The 15,573-nt window shown below is 43.9% G+C and overlaps 1 protein-coding gene across 7 annotated transcripts in view; it reads left to right on the forward strand.

The window, feature by feature from the left end:
• The window catches only part of PPCDC (phosphopantothenoylcysteine decarboxylase), a 145,132-nt gene that overhangs the window by 13,880 nt on the left and 115,679 nt on the right, over window positions 1–15,573 (forward strand). For 6 of the 7 annotated variants that reach the window (XM_040413788.1, XM_040413792.1, XM_040413790.1 and 3 more), the window contains exons 3-4: window positions 6,151–6,246; window positions 12,625–12,753. In XM_040413788.1, coding sequence (XP_040269722.1) covers window positions 6,151–6,246; window positions 12,625–12,753 — 225 coding nt within the window. The remainder of the gene's footprint in view (window positions 1–6,150; window positions 6,247–12,624; window positions 12,754–15,573) is intronic. The other variant, XM_040413793.1, reaches the window with a different exon arrangement.

Consider the following 15,573-nt stretch of genomic DNA (forward strand, 5'->3'; position numbering starts at 1 on the left):
TGCAGCCTAGGTGGGCAAAGGGGCCCATATTCCAAAGAGCACCTTTCGGATTTCACAGGTCATTTTTTACTGAATTTGATTTCAAACTCCTTACCACACATTTGGGCCCCTAGAATGCCAGGGCAGTATAACTACCCCACAAGTGACCCCATTTTGGAAAGAAGAGACCCCAAGGTATTCGCTGATGGGCATAGTGAGTTCATAGAACTTTTTATTTTTTGTCACAAGTTAGTGGAATATGAGACTTTGTAAGAAAAAAAAAAAAAAAAAAAAAAATCATCATTTTCCGCTAACTTGTGACAAAAAATAAAAAGTTCTATGAACTCACTATGCCCATCAGCGAATACCTTAGGGTGTGTACTTTCAGAAATGGGGTCATTTGTGGGGTGTTTGTACTGTCTGGGCATTGTAGAACCTCAGGAAACATGACAGGTGCTCAGAAAGTCAGAGCGGCTTCAAAAAGCGGAAATTCACATTTTTGTACCATAGTTTGTAAACGCTATAACTTTTACCCAAACCATTTTTTTTTTACCCAAACATTTTTTTTTTATCAAAGACATGTAGAACTATAAATTTAGAGCAAAATTTCTATATGGATCTCGTTTTTTTTGCAAAATTTTACAACTGAAAGTGAAAAATGTCATTTTTTTGCAAAAAAAATCGTTAAATTTCGATTAATAACAAAAAAAGTAAAAATGTCAGCAGCAATGAAATACCACCAAATGAAAGCTCTATTAGTGAGAAGAAAAGGAGGTAAAATTCATTTGGGTGGTAAGTTGCATGACCGAGCAATAAACGGTGAAAGTAGTGTAGGTCAGAAGTGTAAAAAGTGGCCTGGTCTTTCAGGGTGTTTAAGCACTGGGGGCTGAGGTGGTTAAGCAGTGGGGGCTGAAGTGGTTAAAAAAAAGGGTTTTCCAAGACTTTTTCGTATTGATGACCCATCCTCTGGATTGGTCATTAGTATCTGATAAGTGAGGGTCCGACACCCGGGGCCACGCCGATCAGCTGTTTGAGAAGGCCCCAGTGCCTGCTGTAGAGCCGCGTTTTTTTTCACAACCTAGCCTTGGGCAGTGATGTCATGTTCACTGGTCACATGGCCTGGGCACAGCTCAGCCCCGTTGAAGTGAATATACAATGTACCCCGCTGTGCTTGGCGAGCTGAGAGCAAGCATTGATGTCTGCTGAAGTCTCTTCATCATGCATGGTATAAGGCAGTATCTGAAATCACAGATTTATACACAGAAGGAGCATGTATGGCCTAGAAGTCTCCTCACGCTCTCTCCCCAAGGAGAGAAAGTACACTCCAAATCCTAGATAAGAAGTGTGAAGATGTATTGTCCTCTGATTGTGATCTGGTTCATGGTTGTGCGGCCCCCACCAGGTCTGATGGGCACATTCCTTAAAGTGATGTACAATCCATAAATCCATGTGACACCTTCATTCTTGTACTGAGTCTTTGTTCACCTAAACACTGCTGTCTCTCAGAGATTTGACATGACTAGTAAAGACCTCTTACACAGGCTGGCATTCGGGGCAGTGATCGGGAAAGAGAGTTCCTCCATTCCTAGGAATTAGTGCCCTGTGTAGAGATGCCGCTGATGAACAAGCAAATGCATCGCTGGTGCAGACACCTAAATCATCATTTCTCTGACTGCTGTCCAGAAACTATTATTCGCTGTAGCCGTCCCTTGCCCCCATACAACGGAGGCGATTGGCGCATTAAATTGCAACTCTCACGTCTTCTGGTGAGCGAGCATTTATCGAGAATGAATGGATCGTTCCCAATAATTTTCCTGCTGTATCGGCCTGTGTAATAGAGCCTTTAGGGTATACATTGTTGATTTACTGCCGCAGAATTGTGGACAGAAAATCCTTAGCATTTAATGAATGCAGAAAAGTTGGAGATTTCAATAAATCTCATTCACGCACTAGAGAATTTTTTTTTTTAAACATTTTTCAGCATGTCCATTAGCGCTGTGGATTTCCACCACTGATTTCACCCTTTGCAATGCATAGATGGCAATCTGCGGCATATCTGAAGCAAAATCCGCAACGAATCTGCATGCAACACATCCATTTCAAAATCCGCAGAGGTAGATTTCTGCAGCAGTTTATATCCTGTGTGGATGTACCCTGAAATGTAATGTCACACTGAGAAGAACAGCTGTAATACTTCCAGCCGTTTGCTGCTCTACTCATACTGTTGGTCCTGCTTCACATCATACAGATAAATGTAGGCCAAACCAGTGGAACATATGGGGCCTCCTGAGATAAGTATCAGGCTGTTGGAATTCAACAGGCTGATTCTCTGGGAGATAAGCCACTGCAAATGGAGTCTGGCTTGTTAAAAAAAACTCAGTGTTAAAAAAAAAAAAACTCTCCCTGTTAAAACAAACAAAAAATAAAAAATATGCTCAGCCAAACCAAATGGGCATGGTGTATAGAGGGGTCATGAGAGAAAGCCATCAGTCAGACACTCCTTTGACAACCTTTTAAAGGGACACTAAACCCAGAATCCAACATGATCTACTTATGTGTCTTTGTTATTTGCTCTTGTTTTGTCAGATATAACTATTGCAAACCATGAACAATACAATAGAAAATCAATGAATTCCTCTCTCAGGCTGCAGCAATGTCTTTCCCCCTCCTTCTCTGATACTAGGACACGTAAGCCAGGAAGTTTAGGAGGAGGGGGCTGGGGTTAGTCTGGATAATTTTTGTCTGCACAGTGAGCTTGGTCATTTTGCTGGAAGGAATCTCCTGTTTATTAATAGTCCAAAATAGATTTGGTAACAGCACCAGCCATAGTACCAGCTGTAACATATACATAGTACCAGCCATAGTGCCAGCTGTAACATATACATAGTGCCAGCTGTAACATATACATAGTACCAGCCATAGTACCAGCTGTAACATATACATAGTACCAGCCATAGTGCCAGCTGTAACATATACATAGTACCGGCCATAGTGCATACAGCTACACAGTGATAATTCCTCCCTTGACTGCATAATTGTGCAGATTTGCCTTTCAGCAGCTTTGAAAAGCTCAGTAGTATATGGATCTTGGCCGAGTTCACACGAACGTGTGTGGCCCGTGCTGCGGGCCGCAATGCACGATCGCCGGCCGTAGGTCAGCCGCATCGGATCGCGGACCCATTCACTTTAATGGGTCCGCGATCCGCCTGTTCCGCAAAAAGATAGGACATGTTCTATCTTTTTGCGGAACGGAAGTACGGGACGCAACCCCACGGAAGCACTCCGTAGTGCTTTTGAGGGGTCCCGTTCTGTGCGGCCGTTCCGCAATTCCGGATTTGCGGACCCATTGAAGTGAATGGGTCCGCATCCGTGATGCGGAATGCACGTGGAACTGTGGCCGTGTATTGCGGCCCGCAATTTTCTCGCCGCAATACGGCCACGGATCACACACGTTTGTGTGAACTAGGCCTTAGGGTACTTTCACACTTGCGGCAGAGAGATCCGGCAAGCAGTTCCATCGCCGGAACTGCCTGCCGGATCAGGCAAAACGTATGCCAACTGATGGCATTAGTAAGACTGATCAGGATCCTGATCAGTCGAAAAAATGCATTGAAATGCCGGATCCGTCTTTCCGGTGTCATCCGGCAAAAACGGATCCGGCATTTATTTTTTTCACCTTTTTTTTCAGTCTGCGCATGCCGGATCCGACATTCAGGCAAGTCTTCAGTTTTTTTTTGCCGGACATAAAACCGTAGCATGCTGCGGTTTTCTCTTTTGCCTGATTAGTCAAAACGACTGAACTGAAGACATCCTGATGCATCCTGAACGGATTACTCTCCATTCAGAATGCATGGGGATATGCCTGATCAGTTATTTTCCGGTATAGAGCCTCTAGGACGGATCTCTATGCCGGAAAAGAAAAACGCAAGTGTGAAAGTAACGTTGGAGATCAAACTAAATATATGATATGTACTGACGGTTGTGTTGATGTTATATTTATGGATATAGCGGCAGATTTATCATTTAAGACAAGATTTGAGACAGGTCTAATTTGGGCAAGTGGCCTATTTTGAGCGAGATTTGCAAAAAGTCGCACGTTATTGATAAATTTATTGCAAACATAGATGCCCAAGTTAGACCACAACACTTCTGCACAGACACGGTGCATTATGGAACTGATCCACAGCAAAAACGGCAAGCCAAGAAAACTGTGCCACAACACCAAGCTTGAATACTACAGCCATGCCAGCACTTTTTGGGAACTAAACAGCGTTACCACGTTCTCAATTTACTGTGGGCCTATCTCCATTTCCAAAAACACCCATACTATTAAAATATAAAAAATATCCCATCCCATATGTGAACGCAAAATTAAAAAAAGGTATAATTCCTTGAAGACAGGGAATAAAAATGAAAAAACCTTCGGTATTCAAGGGGTTAATATGAATCTACGATTTAGCCCTTGGACATAAATATATTAACAACTGTGATTTTTATATTTTCTGCAGCCTAGGCATGGCTATGGTAATACATGTTTTGCCACCTTATAAACTAGCATTGTGGCCACACAGCCGAGAAAGCTGTGGCAAAGAGACACAAAAGTTACAAATGCCAGCAAAAAAGTTGCAAAAGCGATGTAACTATATTGCATGTTCAAGGTTCCACTAAAAATAAGGATAAAAAAAGATATATTTAGTGGAATGGCTCTTGAGTTTAAATGGTGCCTTTTAAAAAGTACAAGCCCTCACATGTGTCATCAGAAAAATAAAAAAGTTATGGTTCTGAAAGGCAAGAAGTAACAAACGAAATCATGTTACCATAATTGGCCTGGCTCTGAAGGGTGTAACGTTGCAGTTCCCTAATAAAATATTAATTTCCTCTGTTAGATCACACAAAGGGCATGAAGGGCAGATTTTAGTTTTAAAAACTGTCTTTGTTGCCCATAGAAACAAGTCATGGCACAGCTTTCCTTTTTCAAGAGCAAAATACAAAATGAAAGCTGTGTTGGGATTGATTTCTATATGACCAACAATCAACAATCAGTTTTTCTGTTACAGTTTTAAAAAAATCTGTCCCAACAATTTTAATTTAATTTATTTCAAAGAAATGTTTCCGGGTCTAGATATTGCTTTTAAAGGGAACCTGTCACCTGGATTTTGGGAATGCAGCTGAGTGCATGGATGGGCTGCTAGATCGCCGCTAGCACATCCACAATATCCAGTCCCCAAAGATCTGTTTGCTTTTATTGTGTCAAAAAAACGATTTTAGAGATATGAAAATTAACCTTAGATGAGTCCGGTCTCCTCCATGCTTGAGAGATGAGTCCTGCGTTCTCTGACTCTGAGCCCAGCCACGCACACTGTGAAGGAGCCCACCACCGCCCCGCATCCCCTGAATATTTTCCTTGCTCCCCGACGTCACAATGCTAGAGCGCCGTAATCTCGCGATGCGCGAGCTAGTGCATGTGCAGTTCGTTCCCTGAGGCTGATGCCAGCACAGGGAAGAAACACTATGCTGACACTGCACATGCGCTAACTCGCGCATCGCGAGATTAGTGGCGCTCTAGCTGTGTGACATCGGGGAGCAAGGAGGAGATTGGGAGGATGTGGGGTGGTGCTGGGCTCCTTCACAGTGGGCGTGGCTGGGCTCCGGAAACGTTAGTAGCCTCATTTACATATATATATATATATATATATATATATATATATATATATATATATATATATAAAATCATTTTTTTTTGACACAATAAAAGCACACAGAGCTATGGGGACTGGGTATTGCAGATGTGCTAGCGGCGATCTAGCAGCCCACGTCCTCAGCTCTATACACAAAATCCAGGTGACAGGTTCCCTTTAAATGCTTGTTATGGCTCCCTCTTGTGTTCTTCAGACTTGCTCATAGAATGTCCACCTAATGTGTCCAGTGCTGGTAACACCAAGCTACTGAGCATGTGTGACCACCAGTCCTGACACATAAGTGGGAATCAAGAGGACAGCAGGAGGGCACCATAAGTATGTAACAGCAATATCTACACAGGAGCAATTTTTTTAAAATTATTGCAACTGAAAAACTGTGTGAGCTAATGAGTGAGTCAATGAATATGTATTTGTGGGACACCACTTTAATTTAACTTTAATTAAACTTAAAACTATCCCTTTCTCCCTGCAGGTTGAGGTGCAGGTTGTGACCACTGAGAGAGCAAAACATTTCTACAACATACAGGAGATACCTGTACCAATATATAGTGATGATGATGAATGGAAGGTAAGGTGGGATTACACACTTGGAGTCAGCAGGTGAAGTTTGTGGAAACAAACTAATTCATATAAAGTGTTACCGTGCAGTGAATAGCATTATTGAAACGAAGTTAGTGTAATACACATGCAATAAAATTATTGTTCAGTTTTTAAAGGGATTCTGTTACCACATTTTACCCCCTCCAGTAAAACATAGCTACTTGTAGGTCTCCCTGAGCTGTATTAAATGATGCCCTTATTAACTAATAGTCTTGATTTATTTCTTTATAAAATCGATTTATTTTAGTGATATGCTAATGGCTTGCATAAGGTGCCCAAGGGGATGTCCTTTCCTAACTTGGTGCCCAGCCGCACCCCTCGGTCCGGTGCCCAGCGCCGCCTTCCTGAGTCCAGCGCCACCTCTAATATAATATATTCAAGAGTCGGCGCACTGACGTAATCCCTGAGTCTGTTTGAAATCCCGCGCGTGCGCACGACATTGTGTCTGCGCCCGTGCGGACTACAGGTTATGGCATCATCGAGCGAAGTGCGCATGCGCCGGCTGGGCACCAAGTTAGGAAAGGACATCCCCTTGGGCACTTTATGTAAGTCATTAGCATATCACTAAAATCAATTTTATAAAGAAATAAATCAAGACTATTAGTTAATAAGGGCATCATTTAATACAGCTCAGGGAGACCTACAAGTAGCTATGTTTTACTGTAGGGGGTAAAATGTGGTGACAGAATCCCTATAAGTACATTACATTGTCCTGCCTGGTAGCGCCCCCTGCTGTTTATCTTTCTGTCTACATTTTCTTGCATTTAGTGGTGGACTAATATACTCAGTAGCTTCTGCTCCCCTCCATGCTGACGTAGTGATCTTGTCAGGGAAAACACCCTGATGCCGTTAGGAAATAATTTAGGTTGAGGCTCAGGCCTCTCAGTCTGCCAGAACGTTCCCAATTAGATGCAGCGCGCTGGAGAGCAAGACTTGGGGAACAGACATTGTGCGATTCAAACTTACTATGATTTAGAGACGCATACAAAACCTTTATAGTTGCTCAGAGTATTCAAAAATGTCCAATAAAATCTCCTAGAAAACATCAGAATACTGAGTTAACAATCCAATTATCAGTCTTACAAAAAGGATCTATAGAAGATATGGCACTTAACACATTAGGACTTCTTGGAATGCGCAAGCTTCTATTTTTTTGTGACTTGACCATCAGAACTGCTGCCCTCTGCCAGAGCGATACAAAATGGAGGGAAAAGAATAGAGAATTTAGTCAAGTTGTCCTCACTTTAATAATCTCATAGTGAAGTAAATATAGTGGCCCAGACTCCTTTCATTAATCCATAGAATTATGTAGCTATCTTTCCCTCTAGACCTGGGGTCTACGTACTCCAGCTGTTGTGAAACTGCAATTCCCAGCCTGCTCCATTAATTTCTATGGGAGTTCTGAGAAGAGCAGAGCAAGTATGCATGCTGGGAGTTGTAGTTTCACAACAGCTGGAGTGCCGGAGGTTGCCTACCCCTGCTCTAGACAGTGGAGAAGGAAATTGTGGGGGCATTACATCTCCGGCCCTATATATGAGGGCCTATTTTTTATGCAAGGAAGGACTAAAGTTTCTTGGGCCCACCAGAGGAAATGATGAGGTCCCACCCTCTGTCTATACAGAAATTGTTGACCTATTAGTAATTTCCATTATTGATGGACATGCAGGACTTCTCAAACGGTTTGATAGAAGATCTAGATAGGCAGACATGGACTGAAAAGGGCCATTGTGCAAGAAAAGTGCGTGGGCCCCTTTTATGTAATGACAAGTTTGTGGAGAGTAAGTTGGTCATCAGTAACAGTTTTGACAATGGTCATTTACATGAAATAAAGTAGACATTAGGAAGCATTTGTATTTTCCTGATAATGTGGTGGTGGGCTCCTTTTCCTTCATGGGCCCCTTTGCACCTGCGCAAGCTACACATATGTTGTGTTCACCTGTGATCTGGTTACTGATCCCAGGGTTAGCTCTAGCTTCTGTAGACATTAAAGGGGTTGTCTGAGTTATATATTTTTTTTGTTCTTTGTATGTTTCTAACCAGGCAGATGTAAGGGCTTTACCATGCACTTACTTCATCTGTAGTGGCTCCTTTCTCAGATTTCACTGAGAGCCTGAGAGAGCAGATATGTGTCTGTACACTAGATGTCATTGTGCTGGCCACGCCCCCCTGCAATGGCTGAGCTGCTGCTGTCTGCCCTGTGTCTCCCTCCCACTGGATACTTCAGGAAAGATTAACCCCTTCAGCAGCAGAGAGGGCTGGAATCTTTGGTTATAAGCTGCAGGCAGTGAAGAGACACAGGATCCTCATCCTGCAGACACAGAGATGACAGACTTGAGGAGTTATGTAGAGCATTGCACAAGAACAGGTAGGGGGAAGAACCTGTGTGTATCAGCATTGTCATTGTACAGCTGGGACTTGTAGTCCTACCCATACAACAAGTTGCTGAGTATCCAGCAGTCAGACATATCACTCAGGGCTGCACTATTATACACTCACCTTGCAGAGCAGGGGGGTGGGGGGCACAAATATTCATGAGGAAAACCTCAGAGATTGTTGTTGTTGCAGATAAACGAAGGACCAGAAGACAACCAGGGAAATGAGGAAATACATTTTTTTTTTGACTAAAACTTGCTCAGCTTAGTTATATATTGCTGACTATCAGATTTAGGCCTCATGCACACGACCGTTGTGTGTGTTGCAGTCCGCAAATTGCGGATCCGCAAAACACGGATGGCGCCCGTGTGCGTTCCGCAATTTGCGGAACGGCACGGATAGCCATTGATATATGGACAAGAATAGGACAGGTTATATTTTCTTTTTGCAGACCACGGAACGGAGCAACGGATGTGGACAGCACACAGAGTGCTGTCCGCATCTTTTGCGGCCCCATTGAAGTAAATGGGTCCGCATCCAAGCCGCAAAAACTGCGGCTCGGATGCGGAGGAAAACAACGGTCGTGTGCATGAGGCCTTACAGTGCTATATATTTTTTTTCATAACTCGGACAACCCCTTTAAGAGCCATGTTTTATTAGGGGTTCATTATTTTGTTTGAGCTTGGGCCCACCCCCACTGACCCAAAAAATGCCATAAAACAAAACACTCTGGGACAGCTAAGGCTACTTTCACACTTGCGTTCGGGGTTCCGCTTGTGAGTTCCGTTTGAAGGCTCTCACAAGCGCCCCCGAACGGATCCGTACAGCCCCAATGCATTCTGAGTGGATGCGGATCCGCTCAGAATGCATCAGTTTGGCACCGTTTGGCCTCCGTTCCGCTCAGCAGGCGGACACCCGAGAGCAGCTTGCAGCGTTTTCGTGTCCGCCTGGCCGTGCGGAGCCAAACGGATCCGTCCAGATTTACAATGCAAGTCAATGGGGACGAATCCGTTTGACGTTGACACAATATGGTGCAATTGCAAACGGATCCGTCCCCCATTGACTTTCAATGTAAAGTCAGGAGTCCCTATTATCATACCATCGGATCTGAGTTTTCTCCAATCCGATGGTATATTTTAACTTGAAACGCCTCTATGTTAGAATATACCATCGGATTTGAGTTAGATTGTGAAACTCAGATCCGACAGTATATTCTAACACAGAGGCGTTCCCATGGTGATGGGAACGCTTCAAGTTAGAATATACTAAAAGAACTGTGTACATGACTGCCCCCTGCTGCCTGGCAGGTGCTGCCAGGCAGCAGGGGGCAGACCCTCCCCCCCTCCCCTGTATTTAACTCATTGGTGGCCAGTGCAGCCCCCCTCCCTCCCCTATATTTAACTGATTTGTGGCCAGTGCGGCCGGCCCCCCCCTTCCCCCCTGTTTTTAACTCATTGGTGGCCAGTGCGGCCGACCCCCCCTCCCCTTCCCTATATTTAACTCATTGGTGGCCAGTGCGGCCGGCCCCCCCTCCCCTATATTTAACTCATTGGTGGCCCGTGCGGCCGGCCCCCCTCCCCCCCCTGTTTTTAACTCATTGGTGGCCCCCCTAATTAAAATGACCGACCCCCCCATCATTGGTGGCAGCGGAGAGTTCCGATCCGAGTCCCAGTTTAATCGCTAGGACTCCGATCGGTAACCATGGCAACCAGGACGCTACTGCATTCCTGGCTGCCATGGTTACTTAGCAATTTTAGAAGCATTATACTTACCTGCGATGTCTGTGACCGGCCGGGCGCTCCTCCTACTGGTAAGTGAAAGGTCTGTGCGGCGCATTGCTTATAGCACAGACCTTTCACTTACCAGTAGGAGGAGCGCCCGGCCGGTCACAGACATTGCAGGTAAGTATAATGCTTCTAAAATTGCGGAACTCTCCGCTGCCACCAATGATGGGGGGTTGGTCATTTTAATTAGGGGGGGGAGGGAGGGGGGGCTGGCCACCAATGAGTTAAAAACAGGGGGGGGAGGGAGGGCCGGCCGCACTGGCCACCAATGAGTTAAATATAGGGGAGGGAGGGGGGGCCGGCCGCACTGGCCACCAATGAATTAAATACAGGGGAGGGAGGGGGGGCCGCACTGGCCACCAATGAGTTAAATACAGGGGAGGGAGGGGGGGGGGGTCTGCCCCCTGCTGCCTGGCAGCACCTGCCAGGCAGCAGGGGGCAGTCATGTACACAGTTCTTTTAGTATATTCTAACTTGAAGCGTCCCCATCACCATCGGAACGCCTCTGTGTTAGAATATACTGTCGGATCTGAGTTTTCACAAAGTGAAAAATCAGATCTGAAAAAAAACAGTTATGCAGACGGATCCGTTCTGAACGGATGCAAGCGTTTGCATTATAGGAGCGGATCCGTCTGTACAGACACCAGACGGATCCGCTCCTAACGCAAGTGTGAAAGTAGCCTAAGAGAGGGCGTAGATGTGAACTATAATTTCTGCCAGTGTTCTGATTTTTATCAACCGTGGTGGTTGGGGGGAGGCCACGCCCCTCCGCTAAGCTCTACTCCCTTTTCAGGCCACTTTTCAAAAGGGTCGAGACAAGTGAAAAGTTGCAAATATGACTCTTGCCATAATTTGTGACTTTTTTTTAAATTGAAAAGTGGTATAAAATGTTTAATAGATGTGCTCCTTTTTGTATGAACAGTACTTTGTTTTATATTTGAATATAGACTTTCACATCTAGCAACAGCTTTTTTGGGCAAAAATAAATTCACACAAACAGGCCTCGAAGACTATGGCGTTTTTCTCCAAAATGCTGTGTGCGAAACCCTCCTTACACAAGTGGACGAGCAATCCGTGATTCGAAAAAACCTAATGGTAAATTCCTTTAGGAGGGTCCTCGCTGTCAGTATGAAGCAGCGATGCAGATTCCAATGTCACTATGAGCAGCATCTACATTTACAAATCATGTTGATGAAAATGTTAATTATTACACAATCAACGAAAAATATTTTTCTCATTTATTGCTGATGCTTATTTACACTGGCAACTTCCGAAAGCTTGGAAATAAATGAAGTCTAAGCGATAATTGGCATGTGTCATTGGGCCGTTATTATTATTCTGAGGAAAAATATGGTCATGCGCTCTCTGGGGCTAAAAACAATTAAATTCAGTTTTTAAAGGGGGTTTTCAGAGCATTTGTTACTGATGACCTATCTTCAGGATAGATCATCAGTATCTGATGGGTGGGGGTTTGACTCCTGGCACCCCCCACCAGTCACAGGAGTATTGCACTTCAGCCTATTCCCGGGAATGGAGCTGAGCTGCACCTAGGACATAGGAATAGGCTCCAGCTCTCGCCAGAATGCCACAGTCTCTTCAAATAGCGGATTGGACCCCCACTGATCTGATACTGATGACCTATTCTGAGGATCAGTCATCAGTATTAAACACTTGGCCAACCCCTTTAACATGTTATTTGACATCTTCAGTTTTTATGAATAGAAACTTGCAATATGTTACGCTATCTCCCAGTGTGAATGTGCCTTCAAGACTCTGTACTGTTGACTGATTGGATCTTATATGTAGGCATATAAAATGCCCGCTGGTGTGTAAGCAGGATGTGCTGCCGACATAACGTAAAGTGTATGGGGCCTAAACAATTCAGGAAAATACAAACGGTTATTGGTCGACAAAAATTGCTTGTGGACAAATGTGAAGCTTTTTTTTTTTATGATCACTGGTCGATTGTCGCTTGTTCTGCCCCTGAATCGGAGGGCCGTGTAGTAGACCCCTACACCTGAACAAGCAATGCATTTTTGTAAAAATCAACTGAGAAAAAAATCATTGTCTCCCAGGAACAAATGCGAGCACAGACAGGGAACAACATTGGGCTTTTCACTGATTGATCTTTTAGAGAGTGTAGTACCTGGTTCTGTGTGTCGCTTACTGTTTGCATCCTTTGTCCACAGATGTGGAATCGCCGCTCTGATCCTGTATTGCACATCGAGCTACGCCGCTGGGCAGACCTTATGATCCTTGCTCCCCTAGATGCTAACACTTTGGGGAAAATTTCCAGTGGGATTTGTGACAACCTAGTGGTGAGAATTTTTATTTTATTTTTTACATAGGAATAGAAGACAGTAAATGTGCTGCAGTGGATTCTGCCCCTCTGGGTTGATGGTATATGTCATAGGACAGCTTGCATTGCTTTTATTGCTATTGGTTTCTATCAGTAAATGCACATAACTGGATCCATATTTCTGGCCAAAAACAAGGGAATTTCACCCAGAAGGGATTTGCAGCTTTCCTCTGATGAAATCCTTTGCTGATGTACGGCAGTGTAAGTAGATCATAGTAGAGTATATGGACATAATAGATAGGAGGCATATGGGACTTTCTCTTTTAGCCATAGAGGAGATCTGTTACAAAGAGCAGACTTGGTGTTGCAATGTGATCACCAATGGATTTGGATCCGGCAGCCAAAACCACAGCAATCAGTTGATCGGTAGGGGAGCAAACTTCCGGAAGTGTCATACCCAAGTTAAAGTGAACCTGTCACTATTAAAATCTAGTGGAAACCGCAGGCAGCATGTTATAGAGCAGGAGGAGCTGAGCAGATTGATATTTTATGGGAAGAGGTTAAAGGGCATCTGTCAGCAGATTTGTACCTATGAAACTGGCCTGTTGTATGAGCACTTGGCAGCTGAAGGCATCTGTGTTGCAATGGGGGTGTTGCTGTTATTGCTAGAGGCTCTGCCCTCTCAGCAACCGCTGTGCGTTCTGCACTTTGACAGGGCATGATGACATTTACACTGCCTGGCCCTGCCAATTAAAGTGGTCGTGGCAGTTACAGATAGAGCTGAGCCTCTAGGTGTAACACAAACGCCCCCATTGCTCCTAGAGGCTCATTTGCATATATAAAAAATTCATGTAACAGGTCAGCCAGTGTCAAAAGTACAAATCTGCTGACAGATGCCCTTTAAATCATGTGGGCAGGCCTACTCAGTAATTGATTGCATTTCCTGTACGCTTAGCCATGCAGAGCTAGCGGTCATTCACCAAGTAGGACCGCCCACACGACTCCTAAACATAAAAAGAGCAGAGATTTCAATGAATAAAATACAAGCTTTAGCTAATCCTTTCCCATTAAATTATATATCAGTCTGCTCAGCTCCTTCTGCTCTGCAACATGCTGCCTGCAGATTGCACCGCATTTTCAAGGTGACAGGTTCCCTTTAAGGTTCATCTACGTAACATGATGTCAAGTTACCAATAAACAATCATTGCCTGAGGATTTGATATTTCCATAATTCTAATAGTTGCAGCCCGATAGCTATACATTAGGCTATGTCAGAGTAGTTAAATTTTCAGGTACAAAGTAATTAAATAATTAAGTTGGCTGACACAGAGACACAGACACAGTTGCTGTATCTAAGGAGATGTGAGAGACTACCCCAAAAATCTTTGATAATTGGAGTAACTGGGTGTTTCAAGGCTGTTACAATACTTAACCGCTTCACGTCCGCCCATAGGATATAAACGTCCTATGGGTGGACGTCTATTTCTGAAAGCACGTTCTAAAACGTCCTTTCAGAAATAGCAGCTGCACGCTAATCGTGCAGCTGCTGATCGGGTTGCCCGCTGTCAGTGACAGCAGGGCAACCCTAAGACAAGGCAGGGACAGTGCCCAGGTGTCCCTGCCTTCTAGATCGCTGCAGACACAGCGCGCTTCCTGTTCCGGCCCGGCGGTCATGTGACCGCCGTGACCGGAGTGTGCAGGAGCTGTGTGAGGTCTCTCAGAGACCTCGATCAGCCCTGCTGTGAGGCTGTACAGCGCAGGATTGCTGCTGTACAGCCTCTATAGGGGTGCATTTGTCCTGTAACTGGGGCTACTATGTCAGCCCCAGTTACAGGAGAAATCAACTGTGAAAAAAAAAAAGTGAAGTAAATGTCCCCCAGAGGTCTTGTATGACCTTATGGGGGACGAAAAGTGTAAAATAAAAAAAAAAAAAATAAAAGGTTGAAAAAAAAAAAAAAAAAAAGTTTCACATGTTAAAAAAAAAAGTCCCCAAGTAAGGAATGAAAAAAAAAAAAAAAATATAGAATTTTTTTTAAAAAGTATACATATTAGGTATTGCCGCGTCCGTAAAAACCAGCTCTATAAAAATATCACATGACCTAACCCCTCAGGTGAACACCGTAAAAAAAAGAAAAAAAAAACTGTGTCAAAACAAGCAATTTTTGTCACCTTGCATCACAAAAAGTGCAACACCAAGTGATCAAAAACGCGTATGTCCCACAAAATAGTACCAATAAAACCGTCACCTCATCCCGCAAAAAATGAGCCCCTACATAAGAAAATCTCTCAAAAAATAAAAAAACTATAGCTCTCAGAACATGGACACATTAAAACATAATTTTTTTGTTTCAAAAATGCTATTATTGTGTAAAACTTTAATAAATGAGAAAAAGTATACATATTAGGTATCGCCACGTCCGTAACGATCTGCTCTATAAAAATGTCACTTGACTGAACCCCTCAGGTGAACGCTGTAAAAATAAATAATTAGAAACTGTGCTAAAACAACCAATTTTTTGGTCACCTTGCCCCATAAAGTGTTATAATGAATGATCAAAAAATCATATGTACCCAAAAATAGTACTAATAAAACTGGCACCTTATCCCCTAGTTTCCAAAATGGGGTCACTTCTTGAGAGTTTCTACTGTAAGGGTGCATCAGGGGGCTTCAAATGGGACATGGCATCTAAAAACCATGTGGAGTTCCTTTTCTTCTGCGCCCTGCCGTGTGCCCATACAGCAGTTTATGACCACATGTGGGGTGTTTCTGTAAACCGCAGAATCTGGGTAATAAATATTGAGTTTTGTTTGGCTGTTAACCATCGATGTGTTAAAGTAA

The sequence above is a fragment of the Bufo bufo genome, chromosome 1 (genome assembly GCF_905171765.1).
Source record: "Bufo bufo chromosome 1, aBufBuf1.1, whole genome shotgun sequence".
NCBI lineage: Eukaryota > Metazoa > Chordata > Amphibia > Anura > Bufonidae > Bufo > Bufo bufo.